General features: G+C 45.9%; 1 protein-coding gene across 13 annotated transcripts in view; it reads right to left on the reverse strand.

Moving 5' to 3' along the window:
• Rffl (ring finger and FYVE like domain containing E3 ubiquitin protein ligase) overlaps nucleotides 1-17,609 on the reverse strand; it is a 66,496-nt gene that overhangs the window by 2,999 nt on the left and 45,888 nt on the right. For 8 of the 13 annotated variants that reach the window (XM_040749299.1, XM_040749300.1, XM_040749292.1 and 5 more), the window contains exons 2-6: nucleotides 13,781-13,968; nucleotides 8,685-9,083; nucleotides 4,578-4,676; nucleotides 3,493-3,751; nucleotides 1,766-1,789 (exon numbers count right to left, since the gene is read on the reverse strand). In XM_040749299.1, coding sequence (XP_040605233.1) covers nucleotides 1,766-1,789; nucleotides 3,493-3,751; nucleotides 4,578-4,676; nucleotides 8,685-9,083; nucleotides 13,781-13,960 — 961 coding nt within the window. In that variant the 5' untranslated portion in view covers nucleotides 13,961-13,968. The remainder of the gene's footprint in view (nucleotides 1-1,765; nucleotides 1,790-3,492; nucleotides 3,752-4,577; nucleotides 4,677-8,684; nucleotides 9,084-13,780; nucleotides 13,969-17,609) is intronic. The other 5 variants (XM_040749293.1, XM_005076952.4, XM_021231117.2 and 2 more) reach the window with 5 other exon arrangements.

Below are 17,609 nucleotides of genomic sequence, written 5' to 3' on the forward strand. Positions count from 1 at the left end.
GGTAGGTATTCTTTAAACATCTGATAAAGAACATTCTGCCCAGGGAGTGATCGCTACTCATATTGACTAGCTGCCTACCGTGTGTCAGGCAGGGTCCTAAGAGCTTTCTGTATTAACCCAGAGGTGTTCAAGAAGGTTCTTTAGATGAGACAACTTGGGCTAGAGTTAAGTGGCTTGTCCAAGGACATAGGGCTGCTGAGGTGGCTCACAGTCAAATCAGAGAGGCTCATGGACATATGGCCTTCTGGACAAGCGCTCAGGGCAGAGGCTATCAAGACTGTACTGACTGCCTGATAGTTGAGAACAAGAGCTCTCAATGCATACTAACTGGCTTATGCTAGTGGTGGACACAGCTATCCTAGTTCAGCTGAGAAAAAACTTTACACTCAGAAGCTCACCTATCTGCAGTATGTCAAACTAGCCTAAACTAAGCAGCCATAAAGCAGAATTGTTCTCATACCAGCCACATCTCCCACCTGGATTTTTCCAGGGGAATTATCCTTTATCTGATGCTTCTAGATTTTCTTTTCTATTCTGGGCTAGTCTAAAAATTAAGGTCATTGAATGCCCAAATCCTCTCATGTACATTTGTTTATTGCTAGTTTGGTAATTCTGGATTATTTTCATGTAGTTATTTAAAATACAACTATGAATGAAATACACATCATGTCAAAGAACACTTCCCACAGGAGGCAGCTGGCTGTGTTTGGTCAACCTAGTTAAAGCCCCTTGTGGCCTTAAGACAGAGGTTAGAAAGGTACAGGCATACCTAAAACAAGCTTGAGTCATTTACAGAATTCCAGTCACTCATTACTTCACTGAGGAGAGACAATAAATGCATCAGCTCAGTGCTCAGCACTCTCCAGCAAATGAGAAGAAGGATGGGATCAAGTAGATTAATCTGATCTTGGTATTATCTGGGGTGGAGGTGGGAGAGGGTAACCCAGATGATTACAGGGCCTAAGAAACATGCCCAACACTGCCCAGTCAGCACAGAAAGCCATTTTACTTAGGATAAATCAGGGAAATCTTCTGAAAAAGTGCTCTATAGACTGCACACTACTGAGAACAGTAGTGGGAAGTCTGTGCCCACGTTCTTCGAGGATTTCAAAAGTGTACAATGTGGTGACATCCCACAAGCTACTGGAGTTCTATGATGTACTCTGAAGATGCCACACTGGTGGCCTTTAACACACAGGTGGGTATTAAGGAAGCCAGGTGAGATATGTTGTCTCCTGAGCATCTCTGACTATCATCTCTGATTACCGTCTCTTGGGTCACCACCCTTGCTTTTTGTTTTGACTGGCAGACACTTAAGTGGGCTAGGTGCAGTGGTATAAGCCTTTAATCCCAGCATTTGGGAAGCAGAGGCAGGTGATTTCCGAGTTTGAAACCACTTGGTCTACATAGTTGAATTCCAGGGCTGCCAGACAGACACAGAGACAGACAACATCTTAAAAATCAAAAAACTCAAATGACATCCCATCTCTGCAAGTATAAACTCTCCCCAGACATACCACAATGAGAGACTGAGCATGGTAATCCCCACACAGGGTATCTTATCCAATCAGCCAAGTCCGTAGGCTGCTGTGGCCTTCCTTCATATGGGTGGGGCAAGGAGAAAGCCTGATTCCGTGCTTTCCACAGCCTCTCTATAAACACATATGCCTACAGTTCTTAGATTGTGAACAGACATCAGGACTGCAGACAGGAAAACAAAACTGCTAAGAGCCTAAGGCCATCCTTAACAGAAACAACTACATACCGTTTTGGTCTTCATCACCGGACACTGAAAAGGAGAGAAAAGGAAGTGTGAGTATGAGTGTGGTGGTACAAAGGTCGTCTCCCACCACCCTGCCATCATTTCCGAACTCCGATCAGCTCTAGGCTGAGAAGGGGGCCTGGCTGGAATCTGGATGGGCACTAGCTCACCCTCCCCCACTCACTCAGTGCTGAGAACTCACACATGGATCCCAGCTGTACTATCTGCTTTGTTCTGAGAAAAGCAGGTTCCACTGGTCTACAGTGACCACTGTGTCAGCTGAAAGGAGACTGCACATACATAATACCTTTTAATGTTTCCTCTGAAGCCATCATTGAGTAAAAGGAATGAAGAATTCGACTATTTCAATGAGCCAAGGAGTCTGCCAAAGCTCCCACATGCAGTTATATTATTGCCAGGCATGGTGGTACATGCCTATAATCCCAGCACAAGAGGCAGAAGAAGGATCATGAGTTCCAGGCCAGCCTGAGCTATTAAGAGCCTGTTTTTAAAAACTACGAGTGGTGGTGGTGGTTGTACACACCCTTAGTTCCAGCACTAGGGAGGCAAAGGCAGGCAGAGTTGTGTGAGAGTTCAAGGATAGTCAGAGCTGTTACACACCCTGTCTCAAAAAAAAAAAAAAAAAAACCAAAAAAAAAAAAAAACACCACCAGCACCAACAGCCGCAGTACAGTGCAGGACAGGTAAGTGGATTCTCTGTGAGTTGGAAGCCAACCTAATCTCCATAGCAAGTTCCTACCCAGACACGAGACAGGAATACACAGTAAGATCCAGCATTAACAAACAAACATCAAAAAAAAAAAACCTCCCAAAGTTTTTGGAACTCTAAGGAGACTCGAGATAATCCCAAAGAGAAAGAGAAGATAGACTCCTTGTCAGGCTCCAGGTCTATAACTGGTGCAATTAGGACTTCCCCTAACTTGGTAGTCTGTTACTCAAATTTATTAGAGGAAGGCCTGAAGCTTGGTTTTAACAGCCATTTATCATACAAGGAATCAAAATGCTCAGAGAACTAAATCAGCTGGTGATGAGAACTTCCAGTTCAACCTGACAAAGGAAGGGGTGGGGGTGGGGATAAGCTCCGTGATAGAATGCTTGCTTAGTATGTGGACAAAGACCCTGGGTTTGATCCCCAGCACCAGGGAAGAAAACCCAAGCTATGGCGATTGTGCTGGGGATGCAGCTTAATGATAGAGTGTTTACCTAGCAAAACAGCCAAACACATTTCTCTTTTGCAGGACTTGCCTGCATTTAGTAGAAAAACATCTTCAATGAATTAGTGTGAGGACTGCGTAAAACATCTCAAATGACACCATGTAAATGCTCTGGGAAGTGAACACAAGAAAAACTTCACTATATGCTAGAATTTGCTTTCCAGCCCAAAACTGACTCAAAGTAAGTACTGTTGGTAGCATAGGAATGAGTATGGAGCTCGTGTCATGTGGCAGGAAGACATTGGGCTTAGAAATTCTTAGTTCAAATCCTGGCTGTCTAAGTGATACTAAAACAGCCTACTGCTTAGGCTGCTCTGAGAGTTAAATTGTATATTCAACGCCTGTCCCTAGTCTTGGTACTTGAGAAGTACAAAAGTGTAGGCTGGCTTCCTCTGAGGCTACATGTGGATCAGATTAAGTCAGTCTGATACCATCACATGTGGCATGGCAGCAGAGAGCTCTGTCTGTTCAGTCACCACCCAGATAGCCCCTCACCCAGGTGCTGGAGTCCTTTCTGATCCTTGTACCCAGATAGCCCCTCACCCAGGTGCTGGAGTCCTTTCTGATCCTTGTACAGTCGAGTCACCCTCTCCATCAGTTCCCACTTCTCACAGCAGCCCTTATAGTTGACAAAGTTGCGAGCCAGAATCTCCTTCAGCTGCCGCACCGTCAGGCTTTCAATGTCCTCCAGGTGGGTCAGGTCAGACAGTGAGGCTCTCCGGCCAGGGACAAAGCTGTCCTCTGAGCCAATGGACTGCAACAGCAAAGACGTGATGATCAGCTGGTTCAGTTGTGTCCTTTGGGCTCTCTTCAAGGAACCCAGAGTACCCATCAAAATGCACTTTGTTGACCAACCTCAAGGAACATGGAAAAGAGGGTTCCTGGCACAATGTTTGGCACAGTAAAATCGACTCATCTTTCCCTGCCCCATCATGCTGTGTTTTGTGCAGACAGCCACACAGTCACTTAGCAGTACTACGCACACAAGGAGCACTAGTTAGTTGGCTAGCGGGCCCCAATTCTCAATGCTGATGTCGCCATTAAATATTAGACATTATTTTTTTCCAAGTTGTTTACCATCTTGAGCCTGTTACCCCTCCCCAAAGGAGAGACTGCTATCCTGACACACAGGGTTCCTGTGGAAAGTAAATGTGACAGTATAGGAAACTCTTTCTCAGTACAGACTTCCCTGGAGGGACTCCACACATGGCCTCGCCTAAGCTCTATGGCCCCTCAGAACCATGCTCTCTCTGTACGGTCCCTTGTGTGGATGAGGCCTGAAAGCTTTATCTCACCTCCTTTTCCAACAATGGCTACTGCACCCTAGGCACCCAGGACAAGAAGACTTTCATAGAAGCACCCAGAGCACGCCCTCTGGCAGCTCTCAGAAAGACTGTGGGCCAGGAGGTTCCCCTTCCTCCACTGTGGCCTCGCATCTGCTTGCTCACCCTGACAGCAATAAACGTTAATCTGGAATGCCAATCCTCAGAGACTGACCCTTCTTGTTCCACCCGAGTCTGCTGAGGCTCCTAAGAACATCCCAAGAAGACCAAGGAAAGAACAAAGGCAAAGGCACGGACCGAGCAGAGGCCCACCTGGGTCTCATCCTCGGTAGGTACTCTGGCTGTGCTCTCCAGGAAGACAGGCTCCTCGTGGTCCTGAGACACATGGCCAGTGGCCTGTGGGAAGAAAAAGGTGCCATCACATCCACAGAGATGTCCCAGTGACTTACATAGCATGGGCCTCTTTCAATTCATACAAATGTCCAAAATGTATTCCCATCTCCCCAAAAACCAAGGCTCCCTCCCAAAGCAGTACCACAAATGCCTGCTTTCTAACAGCAACTCTCTCAGGCAGAGAAACAATTCAGTGGATGAAAAGGTGCGTCAAGAACAAGAGCGCACATCATTAATCACAGAGTTCAGGAAGCAGAAGCAGACGATCTCTGTGAATTCGAAGCCAACCTGGTCTACAGAGCTAGTTCCAGGACAGCCAGGACTACACAGAGAAACCCTACCTCAAAAAACAAACAAAAAAAACCCAGAGTGCTCTAATTCTGTCCACCAGAAAGACAGGTATCAGCCATATATTATCACCAGTTTGCTCTCAACTTGGACAGTTGAGGTGAAAGCTTTCTTTCCACCACATTATCACTGAACACTATGAATGCCAAATGCCCTCCCCCATAGTCTTCACCCATTACCCCAATTCTGCCTCTAGACCAGTGCCCACTAGTTTTTCCAAACACCTCATTCACATCCTTAACATAAATCTCCCTGGCCTAGCTGGGTGATGGTGGCGCACACCTTTAATCTCAGCACTCAGGAGGCAGAAGCAGGCGGATCTCTGTGAATTCACGACTAGCCTGATCTACAAAGCAAGTTCCAGGACAGGCTCCAAAGCTACACAAGAGAAACCCTGTCTTGAAAAACCAAAACTCCCTGGTTTCAATTGACCATCATCCACCCCAAATCACACACTGCAGTCTCTCACATTCTAGAAATGTGTTCTAACAAGAAGGACATGGCATGACATACCTGTAGCTGCTCAAATATGATTTAATGAATTTAGGAACCTAACACCCTAAGACTACAGGACACAAATGCCTCAGCTTGGGTTCCATTTTATTCAGCATTCTAACTTCTCAAAAGGTCAGAATTGTGGCTTCCTAACTCTTATTAGCAACTTCTGCCACAAACCCCTACCTAGCTCCTTCTCTTCACTTCCTGCTGCCTCCAGGCAAAGGGTCTATGTGAACTCAGAGCATAAGACATGTATGAGTTCACAGACCTTTCCCCTAGAACCTGGATGAACAGTAAAGACACAACTTGGGCTGGGCAGTGGCGGCACACGCCTTTAATTCCAGAACAGCCAGGTCTACAGAGAGAAGCCCTGTCTGGAAAAAACAAAAAGGAAAGGGGGGGGGGGAGAAAGAGAGAAAGAGACAGACAGAGACAGACAGAGACACAGACACAGAGACAGAGACTCAGACAACCTGGGAAACTAAAGGCTCTAGCCTTTCATTGAGAGGCAAACAATTACAATAGAAATGAAAAGCAGAGCTTAAAACACCCTAAGGGATGACAGGAACTCATGGGATGCAGCCAACAGTGGTGGCATCAACACCTCTGGCTTCCTACTAGTTTTATGTAGATGTGGAACCCACTGGCCCTCAGGGGCCTTCCGTAGGCTAATCTGTCCCAGAGTAGACACTTTTGAATGTCTTTTGTTCCCTAGAAAGAGCAACTGGAATCCATGCTGCAAATACTTTTATCTTCCCAGTTTGCCTACTGGGTAAATAAAAATCTTCAACTAACATCTATCTGTCCACTATTCTGCTTACTGAACAGACATTTCCTTCCCTAGCAAATACTGCTAGGACATCAAAGCTCTAGAACTGTTAGATTTGTTTCCCTGCTTGCTGTGATGTAGCATACAGCCTTGTTCAAGTTATTTAACTTCCTCATGCTTACTTTTCCTGTTTGCAAGGTTCAGGTATCAACAGAACAGAAGGAAATTGGCACTAAATATCAAGAAGAAAAGTTCCCAATAACACACAGTACACAGTATGACCTGTTAGTATAGGAAAATTCTGGTTAATGACAAAATGGTAAATTTGTAATCTTACATTGAAAATCTCCTGAAGGTTCATTCTCTAACCCCTAACCCTGCTTCCTCTTTTGAGACAGGGTTTCTCTGTGGCTTTGGAGGGTGTCCTAGAATTAGCTCTTTTTTTTTAAAAGATTTATTTATTTATTTGTTTATTTATTTATTATGTATACAGTATTCTGCCTACATGTATGCCTGCTGGCCAGAAGAAGGCACCAGGTCTCATTACAGATGGTTGTGAGCCACCATGTGGTTTCTAGGAATTGAACTCAGGACCTTTGGAAGAGCAGTCAGTGCTCTTAACCTCTGAGCCATCTCTCCAGCCCCTGCTTCCACTTTTGATACAGAAATCTCATGCCTTGAACAACTCACTATGTAGAAGAGGCTAGCCTCAAACTTTTTTTTTTTTTGGTTTTTCGAGATGGGGTTTCTCTGTAGCTTTGGAGGCTGTCCTGGAACTCACTCTATAGACCAGGCTGGCCTCGAACTCACAGAGATCTGCCTGCTTCTGCCTCCTGAGTGCTTGGATTAAAGGTGTGTGCCACCAACGCCCGGTCTAGCCTCAAACTCTTGATCCATGTGCCTCCATCTCCACAGCACCACATCTGACCTGCCTAAAGGTTCTTCATGAAAAAAACACGTACTCTGGATCCTCTGTTTGCTCATTACATGCGGACTAGAGTGCTCCAAAATTCCAAGCAAAAAAGGAAAGCATAGCAATAAAACCTGTCCAACAGACGGAGAGCCAAAGCCTAGGAGAGCATTAATGACCAGCTGCTATCATGCTGGCCTCTAAATGTGCTAAGAGCTGAATGAGTGCCAGTTCTGGCAAGGGTGGTAACCATAGACTAGAGGCACAGTCACCCAAGTCATATGTGGGAAAGGAGCTGCCAGTCCTCAGCAGCTCCATGCTCCATAGATATACTATGGTAATTGAGCCTCTCTGCAACCTAGCAAGCCCAAAGGGATACGATCTCTTCTATTGTTGTAGGCTCACAGTATGCCCCAGACCACCAAGGAGTCAAACAAAATTAATTATGGGGTTGGTGGTGTAGCTCCATGGGAGAGCCCTTTGCCCAGAATGCTTGAGGTCCTGAGCTGAATATCTAGCACCAAATTAAACAAAAATCAGCTGGGCTGTGGTGGTGCATGCCTTTAATCCCAGCACTTGGGAGGCAGAAGCAAGTGGATCTCTGAGAGTTTGAGGTCAGCCTAGCCTACAGAGTATATTCCAAGACAGCCAGGGCAGTTATACAGAAAAACCTGACTTAGAAAGAAAAAGAAAAAAAAAAAAATCAGTGGCTATGGAGTCCTGATCTAGGTCCTAATTTTATAGTGTCCGTGTCCTGTGACTCTCAGCATCAGCAAGGGACTTGTACAGATCTGTGTGACACCACCACTCCTAACAAACCCAAGAGCGGTATTATGCTCAGCTTCTCTCTCCCAAGGCTTCCTGAGGGTGGAGACAGTGTCTGCTTACTACGGACTCTCCATGCTTCACCCTGCTTCTCTTGGCTTACCTAATGAGACAGCTCCCACACAGGGACCAGGACAGTAGCAAGGCGCTTCCCACCTCTCCCCTCCCTGCCCAGTCAGAACAGACCAGTCAAAACCCTAGTAAGCTGGAGGGCAAATCAAAACCAAACTAGAGAAGTAATTGTGACTTTCCTCACAATGTTTCTGCAGCAATGATTTTTTTTTAAGCCTAACTAGGGAATGAAGGTATTACAAACAAAACCCACAAAAACATGGTACCAAAGCTGGGCATTGGTGGCGCACACCTTTAATCCCAGCACTCGGGAGGCAGAGGCCTATGAGCGAGTTCCAGAACAGCCTCCAAAACAATACAGAGAAACTCTGTCTCAGGAAAAAAAAAAAAAAAACATGGTACCATGCCTACCATCCGGAAAGCCAAAGCATGAGCCTAATGACCAGGGAATATCATATCCAGAATCAACAGGCAGAAAGGCTTCACACCATCTAGACATGACCTCACACCCCATTCCCACAATGCAATGGGAGAGGAAAAGGAGTCCTGGAGCAGACACGAGATGAAGAGACTGCATGCTGGCCCCTACCTGGTTTTCCTGAGCCGGGGCTAGGGGAACACAGGTGGCTTGTGCAGGTGAGGAGGGTGAGGTAGGCGGTACTGTGCTGATGTGAGGCTGGGTCAGGAAGGCCTGCTGCTCAGGGAAGTCCTGGGACAAGGTGGGAGCATGAGTCCTGTCCACTGCAGAGATTACAGGCTGCTGGCCAAGCACCAAAAACACCAGCTCTTCTTTCTCCCGGCACATTTCGGTAGAGATGTCATGGAGGCTGAGATAGTCCCTCAGGTCCTTCACCTTCATCTTCATGAGTTCCTCCCGCTGAAAGGCTGTGGCTCGGAACCTTAGGCAGAGGAGGCAGAGGCGTGGTCCATTCCCCTCTTGGCTTGAGCAAGTCATGCAGAAATGTTTCTTACAGTCCAAGCAGGTCTGCTGCTTAGATCAAGAGACAAGGGAAATCGCGTCAGCTCGGAAGAACAAGTCAGGAAGTGAGATGGGAGCTACAAGGCCACCGGGGCCAACAGGACCTCCTCCGGTAGCTCCTGTCTACCAAACTGTTCCCTAGATTGAGCCAAGGTTGAGCCACACTGTGGCTTTCAGGTTAAAGGCCACTTGGAGGTGGTAGACTGCCTGTGGCTGTATCCACCAACAGGACACCTGACATTTACACACTATGCATATACACAACACAATCATTTATGTTTATGCTTTCATTTAAGGCTTATGCAATTTTTGCTTGTTCATTTGTTTGTTTTCCAGACAGGGTTTCTCTGTGTAGCCTTGGGAGTCCTGGAACTCACTCTGTAGACCAGGTTGGCCTTGAACTCAGAGATCTGCCTGCCTGTCTTGGAGTGCTGGAACTAAAGGTATGTGCCACAACCATCCAGTAGCTTAAGTAAGTTTTAGTTCACAAAAAGAAAAAACAACAACAAAAAATCACCAACAACAAAAACCTGAAGCTGTAGCACTCCCAAGTGCTGGGATCAAAGGTGTGAGCTGTTTCTCTTTTAGACTGATTCACTCTCATGTAGCCCAGGGTGGCCTTGAACTCACAGAGATCCATCTGCCTCTGCCTCTGCCTCCCTAGTGCTGGGATTAAAGGTGTGTGCCACCACCACACATCCAGTCTTTGGGTTTTTGAGATAGGGTCTCAATGTATAGCTCAAACTGGCCTCCATTGCAAGCATGTGTCACCATGCCCACCTAGCAACTATTGTTCAAAATGGTATCAATAGAATTTACAACAGTAAGACCTGGCTTATTCTTTCATTCTCAAAGCCCCTTAAAAAGTACTAGTATTCTTCCCTGATTTACAAAGAGAGGAAACCAAGAATCAGGGAAATCAAGTATTATATTCAAGGTCAGATAGTAAAGGCGGAGCTGGGATCAGCCAATGCCCTCAACCACATTCATTCCATGTGGCCATGATGCCTTGCTGAGTCCCACACAAGCAGGCAACAGGACCAAATCAGGGGCCTGGCTTCCCACTTCCAAACTTCCTAGTCAGTGCCCTGTCCATAGAGACTGCTCACAGATTCCCTTCTTCAGCAAGCCCATTCAGAGTGCTGGAAGTAGGCGGTACACAAGGGCACTTTGAGATAAATGTTTGGACAGGACAAGGGACCAGGATGCTAGCTTCTCTCCTTTATGAAAGCACACAGTGTTTCAGTTTAGAGACAAGTGTGACTGACCCGCAAGCTGGCACTGCCTGGTGCAGCTACTTCCACAGTCACAGACACCACACCAAGGCTACTCCATCCACAGGCTTCACAAGTACAGTGGTGACATTTGACTGAGCTCTGCTCCAGCCAATGACAGGACACTCTCCCAAGAGGTCATTCCTCAACACCTTGGGGTTTATTCAAGGGCACCTTCTCAAGAGGTTAGGAACTTTTCATTTCATAGTCACTTAAATGTCACATTAGCTTACAGGTTTCTGCTTCCTTTTTCTCAATATGGAAATCTGTTCAGCTACAAAAGGAACACCTGAGACACATTCTCAGAGGCAGGATCAGGGCAATCTTCGTGCGGGGACTGAAGAGTTCACACATAGTTAGTTTTGTTTACTTGCCATCCACACAGTCCAGGCAAAGCAAGAAAACCTGGGTGCTACAAGGGAACCCTCACCAATCCTCTTTTCTACTCTGCTATAACCAGACAGTAAACTGTGCAGACACCGAAAAGGATGTGTGCCTACACCAGCAAACAACAGTTGTGACCAACAGACATGGAAGTAGAAAATGGGAGTTGAGTATTTGGGGTTCATTCCTGATGCCTGGCTGCAGTACCATGAAGTTGTGGTCCCCAAATAGAGTGTTACTTAAGTCATTGCACTTTGACAAGACTGAGATAGACACAACTATGAAGCTTGTGTTGCTCAGTCAACCAGATCCAAATATCTCTCTTCTTCAAATGTGTGTTGCCTTTGGGTACAAGATCAGAAGTCAAGGATGACAACCCAGTTTCTGCTATCCCTGCCCACCAGGGAGTCTGAAGTACACCTGCCTCTGAAACAGCTCTAAAGGAGGAGGGAGGGCCTTGAGTACAATGATGGGAAGCAGCAGAGAGAAAGGAAGAAGGCTGTCAACAAACCAGAGAAGGAGCAAAGGACAGGCATGTGTAAACTCTAACCAACAGGTCAAACCAGGGCCTGGGTTTTTTCCCCTTCACCCAGCTGTTCTTACTTCCCTAGTGCATCCTCAACCAAATTGATACTGCACAGGCCCACTCTCTCATCCTGCAGGCTTCTGCACCACTGAAATACCAGAGATCATTTATATAAAATGTCATAAGACAGACACTCACAGGAAGGCATTATTACTCTCTTTCCCCTCTAGTCCATCTCAGATCTTCTCAACATCAAAGAACCCACTTCTGCTCTGCATCTGCATACTATGCCCAAGCGCCAACCTAGTACAGCGTCCTCCACCACCTCCTAAGGGTCCAGCCGAAGAGGCTGGGCACCAGAGCTCACTCTGAAACTGTTAGGCCACTGCAATATTATAGGTGGGCACTACCAGTACAGATGGGACAGTTAGCTTACGGCAACTGGGCAGCCTGCCCACCCCTTCTCTCCAGGATTGGGAAGCTGGAGGAAGAAGGTGGCATTTCTGACCTGTAGCTCTCTAAAAGTCTTTGCTGTTATACATGCTTTGAAACCAGTGAGCAGGTAGGAAATACTGACCACAATGGAAAAGAAAAAGAAAAAGAAAAGAAAAAAAAGAAACGATGGTAGGATCCATGTAATCAAGGCAATTCAACTACTTCTAGAAAAGCTACTTTTTGGCTGGGCCGTGGTGGCACATGCCTTTAGTCCCAGCACTTGAAAGCAAGAGGCAGGCAGATCTCTGTGAGTTTGAGAGCAGCCTGGTCTACAAGAGCTAGTTCCAGGACAGCCTCCAAAGCAATACAGAGAAACCCTGTCTTGGGGAAAAAAAAAAGCTACTTGTTAAAAATCTCTGGCTGGAAAATGCCAAACCCGTAAGAAGGCCAATCCACTTAAGAATGAAATGACAAAGGAGAAATACCTGCAGTAGAAAACATCCTTAATATTCACAAAATTCACTGTAAACTGCACAAAATTAATTCATAATTTAGAGCAAGAAAACATTATATCAATATCATCTTTCATCATCCAAATTAAGATCTGCCTCCCCTGATGGAGCATTTCGGGCCACGGTGACTTTGCCCTTGTACTCTGCCTTGACCCCTCTGTCCACTGTAAGCTCCCTAAGCAGGGAGGGATAACCTCCTTCATCCCTGTCTGCTAGCCAGGCACCGTCTGACACCAGTCAGATTTCAGCACGTATTTCCAGTGGCGGAGGAGGGCAATGTTAATCATGCCCATGCTCCCGAGAACCTGGGCCTGCTGCCTGCCACCTTCAACACTCCACATGTCTACCTGGAGGCTACTGACAATCTAGGGTCTGAGTTTGAATCACACTAACCATGTGATAGTGAAGTGTCATTTGTGAGAAAAAGAAGAGTATGCTCATGTCTCTTGCTATTTACCAAGAACCTGACATGTTTACTTTTAAAACTGTTTTTCTTTTCCTTTGGTTTTTCAAGACAGGTCTCTCCTTGGCTGTCCTGGAACTCACTCTGTAGACCAGGCTGGCCTCAAACTCAGAGAGTCACCTGCCTCTTCATGCACTACCACCAGCCCACTTTCTTTTTAAAACAGGACTTGGTGGTTTCTAAAACTGAAATAGTTACTGTGAGGATTAAATGAAACAAACAAAGATCTAAATTTAAAAATATCTGCTGACACTGGTGGCACATGTCTTTAATCCCAGCACTAGGGAGGAGGATTTCTGTGAGTTCAAGGCCAGTGTGGTCTACAAAATCGAGTTCCAGGATAGCCAGGGTTACACAGAGAAACTCTGTCTCAAGAGACAAAAAAAAAAAAAAAAAACAAAAAAAAACAAAAAAAAAACAAAACAATCTCAGCAAGGAATAGTAGCATACCTGTAATCTTACCATTGGGAGGCTGAGGTAGGAGGCTGCCTGAGTTTGAAACCAGCTAGATTAACATGGTGAGGTCAAGGCTAACTTAAGTTATAGAGAAAGACCCTTTCCAAAAACAACAAAATTCCAAAACAAAAACTAAAAAGTCTTAGTAAAATTAAAGTCTAAATTTTTTGTTGTTGCTTGAAACAGGGTTTCACTATATAGCTCAGAGTGACCTCGAACTCAGTACAGCAAATGTATTTCACACCTGACTAAAACCCTCAACAGTTCCTCTCATACAGTGGAAAACTTAAAAGAATCCCTTGCCCCTGGTTTCCCATTGTCACCATCTTATCCTCGAATCCTGGGCTATGACCCTCTTGCTCTGCAGGACATGTGCTGTCTAAGGGCACTAGCAAAGGGACAGCCAGACCCCACTACAGACCATTGCAGATGGTGTCTATGCTCGTGAGTGGGACAGTCACACAGCTGGTTGGCAGTGAAGCTGGTGGCTGTGCAGGAGCAGCTGCTCCGAGGGTATGCAGAGATGCTTTGCCTTCACTTGAACAGCTATTCTTGGATATTCTTATGATTAGGACAGACCTGGATCTCCAGCATCACACAGGTAGAAGCCAGGGGGCTGGCCTGAGGATCTGGGGTCACAGTGCAATGACACTTACCTTTCGGGTTGTGTTTGCGAAGTGGACCCCACAGGATTTGCAGCTTGGTTCTGAGCCTGTGGGGGAAGGGAAGGAGCTGTACCCAGGGTTGGAATAGGCTTGTGTCCTGGCTCCCTGTGGTGGTGGGGCTTCCTCAGGCTGTCCATCCAAGCAGAACCAGTTGCAGCAGGATGCCCACATGATAAAATCTGGTACAGGAGAGGAAGAGGTAAGAGTTAGGATGTACCATTACTACAGTTTTATCCCCAAGGACACAGGTAGAGCAGGATACACATCTCCACACCTGCTGAGTATGAAGCAATGGACGGCTTGTCACCTCTCCTACCACAGTTAGTGCTCCACCAGAGCACGGTGAGCTACCAGGCTAGTATAAAGCCTTTGTAAGATTGCCTGGTCCTGATTTGTTTAATCTGAAATCTCACTTCACTAAAATTCATTCTTACCTTACAATTACAACTGGCTTAATATCCTCTTTGTTCAAAACCATGGCTCTGCCCTGAAGCTCAGACAGAACTTTCTGTCACACACACACACACTGACCATGGAGGGTGTGTATTATAAACAGGCAAGCCAGATACAGTGACATACACCTGCAGCCCCAGCTATGTAACTAGGCTAGGAGGAGGGGTAACTTGAGCCTGGGCAACAGAACAAGGCCCTGTCTGAAACCAACCAGGCCCCAGAAGTATAGAGCTAACACCAGAGACTAACGAGAAGACAGACTGTAAAAGCCCAGGTCTTCAGATTTTAAGTCCAAGGTCTTACCCTCACACCACGTTACCCTGACTTTCCCTCCCACTAGCCTATACAAAATACTCTTAATCCTCTAAACTTCTGCGACTGCAGTGTTCTTAAAGATTTATCCTCTTATTTTTGTGTATGTGTGTTTGTGTGAGTGAGTGAACGTGTGCTGGAACCTTAAGGCCAGAAGAGGGCATCAGATGCCTGGGAGCTGGAGTTCCAGGAGGTCATAAGTCGCCCTACATGGATGCTAGAACAACTCAGGTTCTCTAGAAAAGCAGCAGCAGTTCTTACAGCTAAGCCATCTCTCTAGCCCCATGGGAGCACTTCGAACAGTTGCCTACAGCGATCGTTTTTTTAAAAAGATTTGTTTGTTTGTTTATTTATCCAGAGTTGTGTCTGCATGTATGCCTGCAGGCCAGAAGAGGGCACCAGATCTCATCATTGATGGTTGTGAGCTACAATTTTGTTGCTGGGAATTGAACTCAGGACTTCTGGAAGACCAGCCAGTGCTCTTAACTACTAAGCCATCTCTCCAGCACAATCACTTATTTTCTACTCTCTAATTTTATCTCATCCAGGGCAGGAGCTATTTCCTAATGTCTATCCTGACCCTACCAGCACTGTGCATGCAACAAATGCCCAGAATGTTGGGTCTCTAAATAAAGAGTGTTTTATTTACTTATTCCCATCACACATAACAAATTTATGTATTGAGAACAAAAGAGTGATTTTTAAGTTCGCAGAACAAGAGGATCCACTCCATCAAATGTCATAACGACCCGGTGATTTAAGGTCTACTAAACACCGAGCACTGCTGGAGGCATGAGTGCATCCCATGGCAGAGTAAGTAAGTAATAGTCGCTGCGTGAACCTTCTGAGCCTGCGCGCTAGGCTCACAGAGATAACAGATGAAACATCTAGTGTTATTATTCAGTAACACACACACCTCCTGTGTTGTCTCTTTTTAACAAAGGCATTTTCATAGTTCAAAGACAGCAAATTGGAAGGAACTAGGAGGCAAATCAGTCCTCCATTGGTCATTTTATAGAAGAACCGAACAGGGCACAGGCAGGGAAGGGAACCTGCCAGGTCCCATGGGGTACAATTTTAGGCTTCTTGATTTCTCCCAAGTTTTTTAACTTTCTACCATGGCCTCTGACACACCATGACATAGGTCATTTTCTTCCATCAGCACCTTGGATTAACGCCTGACTTCCTGACCTGACCCTGTGAGAAAAGGGAATGCAACAGTAGCCAGGCTGCTATCCAGGTGGTTCAGTCAGGGCTACTGAATAATCAAGACATCTTGGCTAAGCGCACATCAAAACCATTTATCCCCGTTTCTGTCCATTACCTGAGCCGCTAAGTTACCAGAAGAGAAACTCAACCTGCCTTACTGCAAATTCATAGTACACATAGCATCTGATAGAGAGCACGTCACACGTTAAATGAAGTGAGTTTTGTGGGTTTTACTTGTATTAAGGCAAAGTCTCAAATTGCGTAGGCCATCCTCAAACTCACTACATAGCTAAGAAGTCCTGCAACTCCTGATTTTCCAGCATCTACTTCTCAAGGGCGGCACCACCACACCCAGCATGAATGTCCAGCCTAATAGGAGTTCTTTGTTGACAAGGCCATGAGTAGCATTTCTCTGAGAAGGGAGTTCCACAACTCTTTAAACCACATGTTGATAACGTCTGAGTGTGTACACACAGGCACACATCCTGCCCTGCTCTGCTGCCTGTGGGCTATGCTGGCCATCTCTAACAGGTCACACCCTTTCTGTACTTCACATTTGTCCTCTGACACGCACCAGGAAAATAAGGCACTCAACAAGTATGAATTGCTTCTACCTGCACTATAAAAATGCCTCTAACTATAATTTCCTCCGGGAAGGCAAGGGTAGACAGACTGTACGCCCAAAAGTTTCACCAGTTACCATGCAGTTTTCTAGACCTGTCTGCAGGGGACAAGGCCATGGGTGATTCAGTAACTTCTGCTAAAACCTCCCCTTAGCCAGGCATGTACATGCCTTTTAATCCTAGAGCTCAGGAGACAGAAAGGCAGATCTCTGTGAGTTCAAAGCCTACACAGTATCAGGTTAGCCAGGGCTAACTAGTAAGACTCTGTCAAAATAATTTAAAACAAAATAATTTTTTAAAAAATCTCATTCACACAGGTAACCTTTACTAATGCCAATCCCTTTGTCCTTTCCCAGTGCTCAGTAACCATTCCCAGGGAGTTAATGATCTACCAGAATTGCCAGTACTCTAATGGAGGTTTATACAAAGTATGGTGGGGGTTGGAGAGTAGGGCTAGTACAAAGATGGCAGAGGAATGACAAGAAAAGAATTCACTAATAAGCTATCATATCTTGTTATGACATATGACAGCAGGGAGAATTTACCAGAAAGTCAGGAACAGAGGCATTTTCTAGGAAAAACAAAAATGATATGTACCATAGAAGAAAAACTACAAAATGCTTAGAAGGGGTGGGGGTAGATGACGTAAGTAAATAAAGGACACACGTTAACCAGGAGCCATGAAAAAAACGCTGTACTCCAGGGGAAGGAACCAGGACTCTATTGTGACAACCTTACTGGAATATCTGGGTGCACTTGTAATAGTAAGCACCCTGTGGGACAGACCAGCAAGGAGCAGGTTAGGACAGGACACTGCTGCAGAAGTAGAGGCCATGGGAATGAGAGAAGGGGCTGGCAGAGCTCTGACAGTCAGCAAGATGTGCCAATTAACTGAAGGAGGGGGGGCAGGTGCAAGGCAAATCTAGGGGTCTCCTATTATTTACACACCAGGGTAACTAGCGGGGATTACTAAGATGACGCCCTCAGGAGAGAACACGTGCAGGTGAGTTAGGATAATAACAACTGAGTTGTCGCCTGTAGGACATGCATGTTCACATGTGCACATTTAGGCTAACGATGAGAGCTGAAATGCTTACCTACTGGAAATACATAGGGCCAGAGTGGGGCAAGGCACCGACTGGATGCTCTGGGACTCCCAAGAAGGCTCTGAGAAACACAACAGAGGAAAGCCAACCAGGGAAGGACAGAAGGCTGCTCACAGC

This window comes from Mesocricetus auratus, unplaced genomic scaffold (assembly GCF_017639785.1).
Source record: "Mesocricetus auratus isolate SY011 unplaced genomic scaffold, BCM_Maur_2.0 Super-Scaffold_100007, whole genome shotgun sequence".
In the NCBI taxonomy this organism is placed as follows: domain Eukaryota; kingdom Metazoa; phylum Chordata; class Mammalia; order Rodentia; family Cricetidae; genus Mesocricetus; species Mesocricetus auratus.